Raw genomic sequence first — 14,934 nt, 5'->3', positions numbered from 1 at the left:
TCGTGTGGCATGCCGCTCATACGGAGATTGGGTGTGGGTGTAGGAGGTGGGCATGAGGAACCACCGTCCAGCGTGAGTTTGATGTGCTCAGGGAAGTCGTCTCGCTCCGCAGAAGGGTTGAAACGCGTCTATCTGGTCGGGTGTTGGCGACGACAACAACAACAACAGGGACAACAACAACGACAACAACAGCAACCACAACGTGATCCTTTCCCGTGAACCTGAACACCATCGGTATCCCGCCGCCGAAGCCCCTCTACTGCTGCTGCTGCTGTGAAGGTGGTGGTCGTGGTTCTGGCGAATAGTGCGAGACGAGAGGAAGTGGATGGCGTCAACAGAGACAGAGTTCCCGTGGACCGCCCTCCGTGAACACACACTCCCTCCCGCCGTAGGTACAGTACCTCGATTGCGCACCATCACAGACTTCCCGCGTCCACGAGAAGAACCTTGTTGCTCCCTCCTAGTTCGACGAAAAAAGCTTGTTGGGCGTCGTCCGGGCGAAGAGCTAGTTCGACTGTATACAGCATTCTACCAGGATGCCAACGGGGATATCGCCGCCGGAGCGGCAAGATGGCGCATTATTGTCACGACAGACGTCAGTCACGACAGGCTTACAAGCCCAGGGAACCTGAAGTATGCCATGCTACAGTAGACTGTAGGACTAGAACGATTCGATGTGGCTTCTGTGCACTGTCGGCCAATGCCTTCCATCTTCCATGTCATTCTCATTCTCACGCGTGTGCTTTGTTCCACCGGCAACGACATGTATGCACCACCTTGTACCCACATATGTATACCTCACCTGAGTTCTACTTTCCGCGAAAATCTATCAGGTGCTTCCAATTCCTCTGCAAGCGAGCTCGACCATGTCCCCCTGCACGAAAACACCAACAACGACAACGACAACGACTAACGGTTAACCCCCTACAGCGGTACAGCCTACCTACCTACCTAGTTCTACCTACTATTAGTTCTACTAACTCTGCCGCCGTGCCGTCCGTCCACGAGCGGGCCGTCCAACAACCGGCGCAGCGCTTATCATGTACGACTAAAATAGTACCTACCTAGGTACGGTAGTGAGCCTGCCAACCTGCCTGCGTGTCTGCCAGTGCCTAAGAGGTAGGTGCTCTTGCCCGCGATCGGGATTTCGGGACTCGAAGTTTTTTCACTTGCCGGTGTGCCCAGTTTATTTCTCACCTGGGTATAACGTGTGAGCAAAGTAAAAAAGCATAAACACCTCACCTCATCAACCTCCTCCATTGGAAAGACCGAGAGATCAGACCGGTGGAGAGAGAGAGACGGGGTTTGTCTCTTCTTCCCCTCCTCCCCGGCGGCCGGCCCCCCGTCGTCAGTACATGTAGGGAGGGTGAGATCGGTTTCAATTGCTTGATCCTGGGAGCGCGGCAATGTGGTCCCGTGGGCAATACGGACGTGAAGAAATGTGATGCTTTGCAGCGATCGATCCCCTTGGTCGTGATTATGCCTGGATCAGGCATAATATGATATAGTGTGATGTGGTGATGTAGTGATTCGGTGATGATCGGGAAGCGACCGGATCTGTTGGGGCGTGTGTGTGCCAAGATCTATACAGTTACCAGGTTCATGTATCATCATCACAAGAACAGTGAGATGTAAGATGTGAAGATCACCTAAGGTATGTAGATGGTAGGGAGCGTCTTGTTCTCCGGGTTCTTCTTTCTGCAGACATGTAGATAGACGACGACACATTACCAATAGAGCGATGCCAATGCTGACTGGATGGCGGGGGCACCGTACCAGCCAGCAGGTTGAGATGGGAAGCGATGTGATGACCAACGTCCGCGAGATGTCGAAAGGGCAAGGTTATTACTACCTGGTACCTAGGTAGGTAGATAGATAAGATAGGCAGGTACATGTACTTCCTGCTTGGGTTACACTTTGCCTACATGTAGTAGGTCATATACTACCCAGGTAGGTACCTAAAATATGTACCTACAATACATGTATAGCTACCTAAGAACACCTTTATTACAAGCTTGGTACCTAGAAATACCCGATCCGGATCGATAGAAAGTCCAGATATCAACGAAAAAGGAAAAAAAAAGAAAACACGAAAAAGGGAAACACAAAACAATAACAGCTACATATAAGCCTAAAGCCCCCAAACCTCAAGGATAGAACGAACCGCTGCCTAGGTACAGCCCTATACCTACCTGTACCTTTTTGATGAAGAAGAAAGGATCAAGCTTATAGGTAGGTCCCTTACCCTTCCTACTACCTGTACATGTACCTAAGCGAAGCAGGCTCGCGAGCTAGAAAAGGGGAGTTACGAGTACGAATACGAAATACAGTACAGTTCCAACGGACTACAACAATATAGTAGGTAAGGTAGGGACGGATACAATTGATCAGTTAGTTAATTGAGCAATCGATCAATGCAATCGATCAATATAATCAAGCAATGCAATCAAGCAATACATATATATAGAGACATAGATACATCTATCTATTCATACAGCATAATATTATCATACCTGGTATAAACAAGGTACGCGGCATTTAGATCTCAACGAAATCAGCTTGCTTACCTACCTAGGTACAGGTATACAGGTAAATAGGATATAGGATATAGGATATTCAAATACCCGACAAACCGTCGGTACCTTACTCTCTTCCGTTCCGAGAAGAGAAGAGGAGCGTTAGATACCTACCTTACATGTCCTCCAAGAGAACCTGGAAGGACTTTTGGATTTACTAGATAGGGTAACTCAATCTCCGACCGGGGGGACCTCTTTTCCTATTTGTATACCCACCTACCTGGTACCTAGTTAAGAGAAGAGATGAGAAGAGAGATGCGAGAGATACGAGATACGAAAACGTCACACTTTTCGGTCCCGATGTCTGAAAAAGGTACGGGTGTTCGACTGGGTGCATTTTTGGATCATATATATATAAGCTGGGCGCTGATATTGGAAAACCTTCACGTTTGTATATCGATGCCGCCGCCACATGGCTGTGCAGTTCCCAGCCTGATTCGTCTACTATCGAGGGTCAAATAACACTTCACTGGACCTTTGCGCAGCCACGATGCAATCTCGCCAACATGATCGTGCGTGGCTGAGGGTCGTCTTGTCCGGTTTGTGAAGTTGCATTGCGGGCCCTAGGTTATCGATTCATTACCCGCAATTGAGAATAGAATATTGACGGAAGCTAAAGACGCCCAAACTCGCGGTACAGATGAGGCGTCCCCACATGAAGAGTTTGGTACACCGCGAACGGCCCGCGCTGCAAGAGGCACGTTTCTTCTTTAAAAAAAGACCCACGCGTCAGAAGGAAGATCCAGATAAAGATGTCGTGCTGCTGATCATCAAATCGTTTCTGCATCCTCCATAACTTTGTCCTCCACCTTAACCGGGAATTGCTCAGACTCGACTGCGGTCGTATCTTCGTTCACAGCTGTACTTGTGGGACCTGCTGCTGCATCTTCACCGTTCTGCTCGGCCGTCTCAGCCTCGGCGGAAATGCCTGGTGAGCTGAGAATGCCTTCCAAATCTTTGGTGCTATCGACCTTATCGAGTAACGCCAGATCGGCAGCGCGAGCAATGCGAAGAGCTCTCCACTTCGCGTTCGTCATCGCCGTATCGATATTGCTTTTCTCCTCGTCTGTCATCGCCATTTCCGCATCGAGTTCATCCATCTTGATCTGATCTACCAGCTGTGGGATCGAGGGTGTCGTATAGCGTGCGGGATTCTTCAAAGGCTCGAGGCCACCACTGTCGGCCTCCTCCAGAAAGCCCAGATCCATCATGCCTTGCGGTTTCTCCGCAAGGCGACGGGGTCGCGTGAAATTGGCGACACCTTTCCTGGCCAGCAACTCCTCTTCCGTGGTCACGGGTCCGCGCACGATTGACGGACAGCTCTCAACTTTCCAACGAACCCAGTTCTTGTCACGAGTCAGCACAGTCTCCACCATTCTGCAGTATTGCCTGCCATCTTCCCGGGACTCTAGTCCCTCACGAATTACAGCACGTGTTGAGGTCGCCCAATGCGTGTCCTCTTCACTCAGCGTGAACGAGTACAGCAAAGATTTGTTGGTACCAGTCAACGAGCTCAGCCGCTTCTTTGCCCTCTCCGTCAATGACAGCAGGAAGTCAATGAGGATCATCGCCTGAACCAGTATGTGTCGCTGGAAAGCAAGATCACTGAGCTCAAGGTCGAACAGATCGCGACTTGTGAGGTACTTGGGATTGTAATTGTCGAGGAGATTGCTGCTCTCACTGCCAGCTGCCTCACCAAGCTTTCGTTTGGTCCCGCGCTTATCTTCCTCTCCAGCCTTGGTCTGCACGACAGTGGGAGTCTTCTTGAACTTGGTCAGTGTGCAGGCCAAGCCTTTCTTGAATGCCTCGAAGTTTTGCGGCTGAAACAGCTTGGTTGGGTCTGAAAAGTCATGTTGCAATCTCCAGAAGATGGGGTACAGCTCGCTGGCCGAAAGTGGAACTTCCTCCGCAGCCTTCTTGGGCGCTTTGATAGGTACAGCTTTACTTCCTGGCTTACCGGTAGGCGCTGGTGGAGGCGTGCTCTCTTTAGGTGTGCTGGGAACTGCAGCAGGTTCTGCGTCCGGTTCGATCCCCTCGGTGGCACCACCCTCAACGTCGAATTTCGTCGTATTCTCCACATGGAATTCGCCTCGTAGGTTGACTGAGCTTTTGTCGCCCAATGGAAATGTCTGGAAAAGGAAGAAGAACACGCGCCCACAGAAGATGGCGTCCTCTGCCCTACTCAGTCGTCTGAGCAGCTCGTTACACGACCTCAGAAAAACGAGATTCTTCTTGTGAAAATCTTTCTGTGCCAGGCGTTCCCGCCGAGAGTCAAGGTAATCAAAGACAACTCGACAGCCAAGCGTGGTCTGGCTGTCCAACAATTCTTCTAAAAGCCAGCAGACAAGCTCAGGTGTGCATTTTCCTTGGTCACCGCACATGAGGACAATGTCGAGGAGATTCCACACGTCCGCGAAAGCAGGGTCATTGATATCCGTAGAATGTATGAAGGCGTAGAAGATCTCGCGAATAGCGGCCTCCGCAGCTGCGAATCTATAGTTCTGATCATAGCGCTCGTCAATGCCTTCGTGAAGAGATGCCACGTCTTTGCTGAAGCTCGAGGTTGATAATGCCGGTTCCACGCTGGTCTCAGGCTTCTCCTGTCTTGCTCGATCCAGCAGTACCTTGAGGTTGTTTGTGATAATTGTCACTGGTTCCAGCTCAGCTGCTGAAGACACTGCCATCGTCTCAGAGGCCGAGTGCGCTGCGATGCGCTTCCTTGATCACAGTACTTCAAGTCCGCATTCCTGTATGTGGCAATAGACTGTGCCGGCGGCGACTGTAGAGGACTTCCAGACAACTGCGCCTCCCTGTCGCGGTGAAGTGCGACCTTTTGGTACTGTCGGCAACGTGATGGTGTCGGCGATGATGAGGGATGAGGATGATGAGGATGGAGTCTTCAGTGCGTGTCCAAACTGATGTCCGGGTGGTCTGGTCCAAGTCGTTGTTTCGGCTGAGGGAGGTGCTCCAGCAGGGCTTGAATAAGGTTTAGGCTTGACTGCTTCAGGACAAGCGCGTCAAGGTCGCGTCTTACAGTCGCGTCGTTTGCACTTGAGGAAGTTCACACACACGAATAACATCAACATCTCCATCACCACGCAGCAGACCTGACCTACAAAAATTCACGATGCCATCAGCAGTGTCGCCAAATCGGCGAGCAGGGTCTGCGCAACCAGATGAACTGGATCGGCTTCTGGAGGACGACCAGGCTATAGAAGACTTCTTCAACGACTTGCCGAGAGAGGTCCAGAGCAGCAGAACGGCACAGAACGAGCAAGGCAGAGATGAGGATCAAGAAGTGCAGATCAAGAAGAAACGCGTCCCTATTCCCAAGTTGGACGAGAATCGGTAAGTACAGAGGGACGGCGGCTGTTCTGACGAGTGTCTACTGACTGATTGCACTACACCAGACTACTGTCCCAAGCTGGAATCCCGAAGCTACGCAAGATTACGAAGTCGCGACTGAAATTTCGTGGCAAGGGTCATGAATACACCGATATATCGAATTTATTAAACACGTACCAGCTCTGGCTCGACGATCTATACCCACGAGCCAAGTTCAGAGATGCAGTGACCATGGTCGAGAAAGTTGGTCACAGCAAGCGAATGCAGGTGACACGGAGAGCATGGCTGGACGAAACCAAGCCCAATCGCAGAGATCTCACGCCACCGCCTGATCTTGGTATTGACACAGAGGACGCCAAGTCCGGTTATACGGGAGATTCGGCGCCCAATGCCAATGTCTCTCAAGCTGATCTGGATGCCACAGCCCCAGCAGACGATGAACTCGATGCTCTCTTGGCACAAGGTGGGGACGGGAATGCACCAGCGAACTTGAGCACGGCACACAGAAGGACGGAACCTTCAGAAGGTAATGATGGGCCAGATGAGGATGAACTCGATGCATTGATGGCGAATTCCCAAGTGATTGAGCCTCCTAAGCGGAAACCGCTACTACCATTCGAGGAGGAGTCGGACGACGACGATGAACTGGACGCTTTGATGGCAGCGCAGACCTCGAAGCAGCCGGACCCGGTCGCTGCATCGCGGCAAGGACAAGACGATTTCGCAGATGATGAGGAAGCGATGAGGGAAATGTGGTAGTGGCTGCATCTAGGATCGCGCTTCCACGAGCTTGTGCGTGACAACGCCACTGTCACCACACGCATGTAGTAGATACCTCCAGCATGTCTTGTACTACCGACGATCGATTTTGGGCTTGCGCAAGATTGATCTCGAAGCATCCAGATGGGGGGTTTTCTTCGATCGTCATTTGGCTCCTTGTGTTGCGAAGTTCCACCGGGCTCAACATCAAACACGTTGGTGGCGCTAGGGCTGTGGTACGGCAGCATTAGGGCATTGACAGCCGGGTGCCGGAGTTGCACAAGGACATATTGCGCAGCGTCTCTTTGGGGACGTTGGAAATGATGTCGCCGCCACGTGTCGGCTACGGTATTGCTGCCCAATGATGCGCGTGACGATGGCACTCTGCTCCTATCGGAATGCCGCGAGCATTGAACTCATATACGACGGCGGACCGTTGTCTGGGTACCGACTCGGCGGAAACGCTCCGATATGCACCATCCACAGTCCACTCCAGGTACCCATACCGCCACCCATGCCCATGCTCCTGCTCCTGCGCGGATGGCGACTGCCCCTACCATGCTGGATGTCATGCTGAAACACCAGATCTTCGGACGTGGTATCTATTCAGGAAGTTGCACTGCTGCCATGGAGCCTGGCAAGATGCAAGAATTCCCGAGGACGCTTCTTGCTTGTGCCACAGTCGCCGCCCAGGCTCGTTCGCGGGTGCGAGTGCGTGTGCGGCGGACCCGCTGCCCTGTTTGACATGGAAGCATGTACCAGGTCGGCTACGCACTCGGGATGTGGGAGCGCAGTCGTATCCGGGCATCCAGCGCAAACCCATGGTACATGTCAACGACCAATGTCCCGCCAAGACAACCAAGAGCAGGGTGATTGTGGTTGTTGTGGTTGTACAAGATCATGAATCATGGTAGCAGCACAAGTGACTGGGAAGCTTCCGCGTTCTGTCTTCGTCCACTTCATCCGTCCGCAGCACCATTCTTCCTGTCAGGCCATCATCACAGAAGGAGGAATCTAATTGCACTGTTTCTGCCCCAACGCATACATTCGCACCAGCAGTTGGTACTACAATCCTCTCCATCGTCCATGGGCATATCCGGTGGGGTCCATGGTTTCGAAGCGATCGTGCGGAAAGAAGTACCTATGGCCAGTCTGCGACAACTGCGAGATCAGCTTCGGGCACTTACTTCTATTGTGCGGGAGCGTCCTTCACCAGACCCTCTGTTGTCGTCCAAACAGAGCAGCACGGAAGAATTCCGAGTCTGCTCGTAAGATGGTTTCGTGAACGGAGTAATCCTTGATCGATCTTGAAGACCAATACGAAGCGTGACAACGTCTAGTCGTCTACGAGTTTGGGAACTACAGCACATGGGAAGCCTGACCAGCCACTCCATAGTGGACACACGTCGCGCCTGGCCATGTACCATCCACCAACGTCTATATATCACTACACAGTATCCAGTACCTAAACGCCCCAGTCCTTCGAAGCTGTAATTCACTTCTCTGTTCTGTTGTTACACGTATCTTTCTTTAAAGTCTATCGACTTTCAGAGTACGACAGCCTAAGTCCAAAACCTCTGCAATATCGTATATAGTGAATGATGTTGCTATTCGGCACAGAAAGGAAACAACTTAAGCAGCGAACAGTCTAGAGGCTTTGCCCATTCGTCGCTCTAATCAGATCTGTCGAAGCGGTAATCTAGATAGTGCTCGAGCTGTAGAAGCTATCTACCTATAGAACTACCTCCTAGGTCTTCATTCGCATTGGGGACTAGATCGTACGAATTCGGAACTGTGAGTTTACTAAGTGATACCTTTAAGTACCTACTTCACCTTCCTTTGATCTTTCTATCTTTTAACTATGCCGCTCAGCTGCTTATGCCTATATGCCTACCTCTATGCAACAAAAACTACGACAGCCTTCTGTGTACCTAATGTACCTAGGTAAGGTACTATCGAATTACCTATACTATCGCTATAGAGAGAGAGAGAGAGAGAGAGAGAGAGAGAGTCTATAACAACAGAGATAGCAAATATTACCTCCGCCCCCCCTCTTTCGACAACAATCATCTTGCCTTACCTTACCTACCTTTTTTGTAATAAATACAAGCTGTATTCCTTTAAATCGAAGCAAGCCTTACAAACTCTCTCTTACTCTATACGAGCGAATGCTACCGCTGTCTATATCTTGAGATCTGTCGGATCTACTAGAAGAAGGTAGAAAACAAATCTCCTTATACTCTTCCTCTCCCCCTCTCTCTCTCCCTCCCAAAAGACGGGAAGATGTCATCGACAGTCAGTAATAAGAATTCAGCAAGTAAGTAAGCATTTAGCAAAAACGTCTACTAATTCTTTATACCGACACGGCTTAATCTTCTTTCCTCCAACTCGTTTAAACGACTTACGACTTACTTCGTCCGGCCTACTTATATAGGTATCTACCTTAGTCAATCAATCAATCAGTTCATTCATTCATTCATTCATTCGTCCTGCCCACACAGCCAGAGATGAATAACGAAAAGTACCTTATCTACATAGTCGGGACTGGCAATAGATATCTAGGATAGATAGCTTCTACCCACAAGGACAAGGACAAGTTATTGCAGAAGTCATTTTATTTCCATCTTTGCCTGTGTTAAGGTACCTAGGTAGGTAGGTAGGTAGGTAGGTAGGCAAGTTCTCAAATCACTAGGTACATACCTCAGGCACCTAGGTAGATGGGGATTGCGCTATCTCTATCTCTACATGTATTTCTTCCCGTAGAAGCTAGAATTCGCGGTCCATATATGTAGCCATTTTCTTTTTGTGGCTTATCTCTATCTAGTTTCTTTTCGTGGGTTCTGGTGTGTCTGTGACGGGAGGATGGTTAAAAGGGAGGTTGAATGGATGGTAGTAAACGCAACGTATTGCACCACACCGCACCGCGCTTTTTGGGACTCACTACCTACCTACCTACCTACCTACCTAGGCAGGAAGGCAGGGAAGTAAATACATGTAGTTAGGTACTTCCACGCTGAGCAGCCATCGGTTTGCGAAGCATCCAACTCTTTCACGGGCGGTGCCATCCATATCCGTCAAAGAGACCACTTTTCCTTTTTACTCTTCTTTTTTGAAGAATTCCTCTTGCTAGCTCCTTTCCAGCCTACCAGGAATGAAAAAGATCTACAGGTATCACCATCCATTATCAAACTTTCGAAAGTGTAGGCGAACGAGCTCCTCAGAATGCCCCTTTGTAGATGAATCATTTCGCAATCACAGAACACGTTTTGTTAGGGGGTTAGTAGGTAGGTAGGTAGGTAGGTAGGTAATATCTGTCTGTCTGTCTGTCGTAAGATAGTCCGGGCGAGCAAAACCAGTGGCGAGAATACATTATGTAGTTAGTTAGTACTGACCAACCACCAAATTCGCATTTGCAGAGTCCGTTCTCAGTTGGATATTTCTCACTCGCCGAATATATATATATATACTGGCAGCCAAAATATAGGCCATATGAAGTGTCCCTTGAGATCCTTGCCTTTTGCCATTTGGGTGCGTTCTCGACGTAAAGATGTAATAACGGCTCGGTGGTCGTAGATATGTATATTGCAGAAACAGGGTAATCACCTTCGGGCAACTCCATCTCTCACGACTGTCTTTCTTTCCATTTCTTGTATCGTGGAAGGTCAAGGGAGACGGGCTGCAGTCTTCAGCCTGATAGAGTCTGGTTGGTCGCGCGTACTACCTTGGTGACTTGCGGGGAAACGAGGCGGATCTACACATCTTGAGTACATTCTCTACTATGAGTGCGGACTTACTGATGCCCCGTCCACATGATGCATGAAAGTTATGATACAGGCCTCTGCCAACTTCGCGCTCAGTCCCACCTGGTCGATCGTTGCATCTATTTCCACAGCTTCGCCAAACTCGTCTCCTTGTCGTCGTGCTTGTTGAGCACTTTCGCCGTTGCAAGATCAAAGTCCTCCTGCGTCACGTGCACTCGTCGCTCTCGGAGCGCGTACATTCCTGCTTCTGTGCACACACCCTTCAGCTCAGCTCCCGAGCACCCGTTCATCTTCTCTGCAATCTTCATTAGATTAATGCCTCTCGTCAAGTTCATGCTACGCGAGTGGATGCGTAAAATGTCTGCTCTGGCTTCGGCAGTTGGTGGTGGAAATTCGATTTTTCGGTCAATACGACCCGGTCGGAGGAGAGCAGGATCGAGAATGTCGAGACGATTTGTGGCCATGATGACCTTGATGTTCTTCGTCGGCTCGAAGCCGTCCAGTTGGTTGAGCAATTCCAGCATCGTCCGCTGGACTTCGGAGTCACCACCAGACGAGCCTTCCACACGCGATGATCCGATGGAATCGATCTCGTCCATGAAGATGATTGAGGGAGCATGTTCCCGAGCCATGACGAACAGCTCTCGCACCATGCGGGAACCCTCACCAATATACTTTTGTACCAACTCCGAACCTGACACGCGAATAAATTTGCAGTCGGTGTGATGTGCCACTGCTCTTGCAAGCAACGTCTTTCCTGTCCCTGGAGGCCCATATAGCAGCACTCCCTTGGGCTGCGCAATACCCAGTGATTCGAACAGTTCGGGATGTCTCAACCCCAGCTCAATGACCTCCTTGATCTGCTTGATCTGCTCGTCCAGACCACCAATCATGTCGTAGGTGCTGTCGGGCACCTTCTCCACCATCATCAACGATACTAGCGGATCCACGGAGGATGGGAGGAGTGATGAGAGTTTGTAGGAATCGGAGAGCAGGGTGACGCGCTTGCCGGCGGTGAGTTTGGAGATGTCGATGGAATCCGCCACGTCGACCACTTGCGCTGCGTCAGTATGGCACTAGCATCCATTTCTTCGCGATGTTGATCTCACCGTATTTGCCTTCCGGATGCACCTTGACCAACACCTTCTTCGTGCCCATGACCTTGACCACCTCACCGACATAGCTGCCCGGCTGTTGTAGCAAGCCCAGTTCTTCACGCAGCAGTCGGACTCTACTGTTGTATTCGTTGCGCTGCGCTTCAAGACGTCGCAATACTGCTTGGCCCTGGATGATCTCCAGCTTCATGCTCTCGATCTTGTTGTGGAAGAACTTGTCGAGCGCCATGGTTGCGCTGGTGGCCTGCGAGGCTCGAGGAGAGGGGCGATGGGGTGTCCGGTGGATGGGAGGTGTGGTACTGTATGGTTGCCAGATGGGAGTGATGTGTTTCGATGGCGAGGTCACTGGCGCTCTCTGGTGGTGGTGGTGGACGTGTGCGTGGGCGTGTCAAGCGTGCATGGGTGTTTGGAGGCGAGAGCTTCCCGAAGGATGTCAAGGCGCGCTGAATAAGGTTTATGCAACGTCAATCCGACGGCCCTATCACGGCTTCAGTCCGCACCTAGGAGGTAGCAGAAGCAGAACACAGGCAGACCAACAATCTGAACTTAGCAGTGAAGCAGTGATGTCCAAACCTTAGTAAAATAGTAAAAGTAATTACTAATAAGTAATTACTTTTTACTAATCCCTTGGTTACTTTTACTTTTACTTTTACTTTTACTTATAACCTTCGAGGATTAGTAATTAGTAAAAGTAAAAGTAAAATAGTAACAATGATTTTACTAATTTTGGCTATACGTACCTATATATTTATAAGAAATAAGTAGTTTAGGAGGGATATATAGTAAGTAGAGGATATATTATATATATATAAGCTATCTATATAGCTCTAATAGCCTATATTACGCTGTGTCTATTACGCTATATATCTATCGCGCTATATATCTATCGCGCTATATATCTATTACGCTATATATCTATTGCGCTATATATCTATTGCGCTATATGTCTATCGCGCTATATATCTATCGCGCTATATATCTATTGTACTATATATCTATTATACTATATATCTATTATACTATATATCTATTACGCTATATATCTATTACGCCGTATATCTATCGCGCCGTATCTATCGCGTCGTATCCGTTACGCCGTATCTATCGCCGTTTCTATTTCTTAATTGCCTAACTAGTTAGTAGGTATCTCTGTCTCTATCTCTATCTCTATCTCTATTTCTATTTCTATTCCTATCTCTATCTCTATCTCTATCTCTTAATTACCTAGGTATTTCTATCTCTAAGCCTATTTCTTAATTACTTAGGTAGATATCTCTATCTCTATCTCTTAATTGCCTAGAGACCTATAAAAGGATATAATGTATAGGCTAAAGTATCTAATAGAAATGTACTACTCGAATCGCTTAGGAGAAGAGTAGGAATGCGTCTTCTCCCTCTATATATAAGTGTAACTTCGGGGTACCTAGAGGTTCTAGCCTCTCGGGTCTAATTTAGAATATCTCGATCTAAGATCTCCTATTCTAACTCTCTATAAACTATCTTAACTTAGTATTAGCGGTAAAGGTCTAGCCTGAACCCTCTTAAATCGTAATAGCCCGTTCTAGCCTATCTTAGGTACTTCCGGGCTATTCCGGGTCTGTCCTAAGATATCTATATCGCTATCTAGTCTAGATCCTAATATTGCCCCCCCCTTTCTATAGTTGTCCTCGACTATATAGGCCCCTATTTTATCTCTTTGTTCCCGGAACAATAAGGTATTAAGTAAATAAACCTATAGAAAGTAATAGATCGTATTCGTCCGCCCTAGAATCTAATAGAGCCTCTTCCGGCGAATGCCTTCTTTTAGCGTAGAAAAGAGCGTCTTTTCCTAACAATTTCCTCTTTATTTATACTAATATTACTACCTTTCCTAAAATTTGTAAGTAAACTACTTTTCCTATCCCCTGTCTTAATAGTTCCTTCTAGGGTAACCGGGGCTCTCCGGCCTATTCTAGGGCATTCTTAGCTAATTTAGATAGTAGTATACCCCTCCGACTCGTCCCGCTATAGCTACCGCCTCTCTCCCTAATAGCAATCTATACGTAAATTGTATTAGCGTCCTTAGCTTAGCCTCGGATGCCGAGGTTGTCGATACCCTTCGGTACCTATATCTGTTCCTCCGCCCTTTTATAGGGACCGGTTAGACGGACCTTAATACTACCCTCCGCTATCTTTAAGATACTAGCCCCGTATCTTGCTAGAAGTATACTACCCGGTCCGGCTACTACTTCTAGGTATCGTTCTAGTCTATTCTAGGGCGTCTTAGCTTAGACCGGTCCTAACCGTCTTATAGGTACCTGCGGTATACCGAGGTACTATCGAATTTATCGATAGCCTCCGTCGTACGAACGATCTAGACGATACTACGCCTACTAAGCGCTAGGCTAACGCGGTAAAGGCTAGGACCCTTGCCGACGTATTCTACAAGACCCTTAAGGGGTATATATCTTCTAATTGCCCTATTCCGGGCCGTTTTAGGGCGTTACTAACTAAGTCTAGCAAATTTCCTACGTTCTAGGAGGTTAACAATCTTTATATCTATCTTAGCGGTCCCTAGATAGATAAGTCCGGACCTTAGGTCGACTCTATAGTCGCCCGGTACCGGGCCGAGCTAGAGAGGGAGGCACTTAATACAGAGGATACTCTAAAGAAGAAAAAGGTTACCTCTGTCTATATATAGCCCGACTAGGTAGCCCCTCGGTCCCGGCTTAAGCGGGCAAATACTACTATCCGTAGTTTATATAAGTATATTAACCGGGTAAATCGAGTTTTAGTATATATCCCCTCTATCTAGCTTATTCCGGGCTATTCTAACCTACTATAGGGCAAATACCCCGCTAAAACCCCCCTTCGCTACGACCTCCGCAAGTTGCGGCTACCAAAAGTCTCTCGGGCGATAAAACGGACCGGTTTGAAGGCTAATAATTCTAAAGGCAATAATTCCCCTACGGGAGAGGATAATAATAGAGATAATAATAAGTCCCCTTAGGCTAATTAGGGTTACTAGGGTATTCTAGGCTATTCTAGGCCGTTTCTAGGGTATTTCGGGTATTTATAGATAATACCCCCTCTGTTTGTATAGTTCCTCGTAACAATGCTTCTTTCTCTCTAGTAAATTATTAATATGTTCCCTTATATATACTATATAACTGTCCCTATATATTTCTGCCCTAAGGCGCCCCCTTCCTATAGGATTTCCGCTTTGTCGCCTTAATATATATTATCTCGGGCGTTCCCTAGCCCTTTACTTCCCGATTTATACGGTTTTAGTATACCTTTATTGCTATAGGGCTAATATTGCTCGCTAGCTCCTAGGAGTCGTCTTCTTCTCTATACCCTTTCTATAAAACTAGGTATACCTATCGTCCCTACCTATCT

At 48.5% G+C, this 14,934-nt stretch overlaps 6 protein-coding genes across 6 annotated transcripts; 2 read left to right on the top strand and 4 right to left on the bottom strand.

Annotated features, from left to right (window-relative positions):
- Nucleotides 1–2,893: 2,893 nt before the first annotated feature.
- SEPMUDRAFT_150383 (nuclear matrix protein) lies at nt 2,894–5,640 on the bottom strand. The gene has a single exon (XM_016906134.1). It carries the CDS (start codon nt 5,258–5,260, stop codon nt 3,347–3,349), a length of 1,914 nt encoding a protein of 637 aa, XP_016759571.1. The 5' UTR covers nt 5,261–5,640; the 3' UTR covers nt 2,894–3,346.
- Nucleotides 5,641–5,671: 31 nt separating this feature from the next.
- SEPMUDRAFT_157480 (Swi3-domain-containing protein) lies at nt 5,672–6,680 on the top strand (the record flags this gene model as incomplete). Its single annotated transcript, XM_016907736.1, has 2 exons — nt 5,672–5,924; nt 5,987–6,680. The coding sequence occupies exons 1-2, from the start codon at nt 5,704–5,706 to the stop codon at nt 6,678–6,680; spliced, it is 915 nt and encodes a 304-aa protein (XP_016759570.1). The 5' UTR covers nt 5,672–5,703.
- Nucleotides 6,675–8,154, top strand: SEPMUDRAFT_150382 (uncharacterized protein). Its single transcript, XM_016906133.1, has one exon. It carries the CDS (start codon nt 7,079–7,081, stop codon nt 7,592–7,594), a length of 516 nt encoding a protein of 171 aa, XP_016759568.1. The 5' UTR covers nt 6,675–7,078; the 3' UTR covers nt 7,595–8,154.
- SEPMUDRAFT_69082 (uncharacterized protein) lies at nt 7,579–8,154 on the bottom strand. Its single transcript, XM_016909851.1, has 2 exons — nt 7,726–8,154; nt 7,579–7,703 (listed from the first exon to the last, which is right to left on the bottom strand). The coding sequence occupies exon 1, from the start codon at nt 8,105–8,107 to the stop codon at nt 7,850–7,852; it is 258 nt and encodes an 85-aa protein (XP_016759567.1). The 5' UTR covers nt 8,108–8,154; the 3' UTR covers nt 7,579–7,703; nt 7,726–7,849.
- Nucleotides 7,603–7,813, bottom strand: SEPMUDRAFT_16173 (uncharacterized protein; the record flags this gene model as incomplete). Its single annotated transcript, XM_016907954.1, has 2 exons — nt 7,603–7,703; nt 7,726–7,813. Coding segments are annotated over 2 exons (189 nt in total), but the record flags the coding sequence as incomplete, so codon positions are not given.
- A 2,127-nt stretch (nt 8,155–10,281) lies between the features above and the next one.
- SEPMUDRAFT_150381 (26S protease regulatory subunit 8) lies at nt 10,282–11,937 on the bottom strand. Its single transcript, XM_016906132.1, has 2 exons — nt 11,551–11,937; nt 10,282–11,495 (listed from the first exon to the last, which is right to left on the bottom strand). The coding sequence occupies exons 1-2, from the start codon at nt 11,783–11,785 to the stop codon at nt 10,561–10,563; spliced, it is 1,170 nt and encodes a 389-aa protein (XP_016759566.1). The 5' UTR covers nt 11,786–11,937; the 3' UTR covers nt 10,282–10,560.
- Between the last annotated feature and the right edge of the window lie 2,997 nt (nt 11,938–14,934).

Source organism: Sphaerulina musiva (assembly GCF_000320565.1).
Source record: "Sphaerulina musiva SO2202 unplaced genomic scaffold SEPMUscaffold_7, whole genome shotgun sequence".
Lineage (NCBI taxonomy): Eukaryota > Fungi > Ascomycota > Dothideomycetes > Mycosphaerellales > Mycosphaerellaceae > Sphaerulina > Sphaerulina musiva.
This window is presented reverse-complemented; position numbering and strand designations above follow the sequence as displayed.

What these genes read in the sequence shown, in the direction of transcription:
- SEPMUDRAFT_150383 (XM_016906134.1), bottom strand. Translation starts at nt 5,260, where the DNA reads ATGGCAGTGTCTTCAGCAGCTGAGCTGGAACCAGTGACAATTATCACA.
- SEPMUDRAFT_150381 (XM_016906132.1), bottom strand. Translation starts at nt 11,785, where the DNA reads ATGGCGCTCGACAAGTTCTTCCACAACAAGATCGAGAGCATGAAGCTG. An exon ending in GCATCCGGAAGGCAAATACG is followed by an intron (nt 11,496 to 11,550) that starts GTGAGATCAACA and finishes ACGCAGCGCAAG; the next exon opens with TGGTCGACGTGGCGGATTCC.
- SEPMUDRAFT_150382 (XM_016906133.1), top strand. Translation starts at nt 7,079, where the DNA reads ATGCCGCGAGCATTGAACTCATATACGACGGCGGACCGTTGTCTGGGT.
- SEPMUDRAFT_69082 (XM_016909851.1), bottom strand. Translation starts at nt 8,107, where the DNA reads ATGGTACATGGCCAGGCGCGACGTGTGTCCACTATGGAGTGGCTGGTC.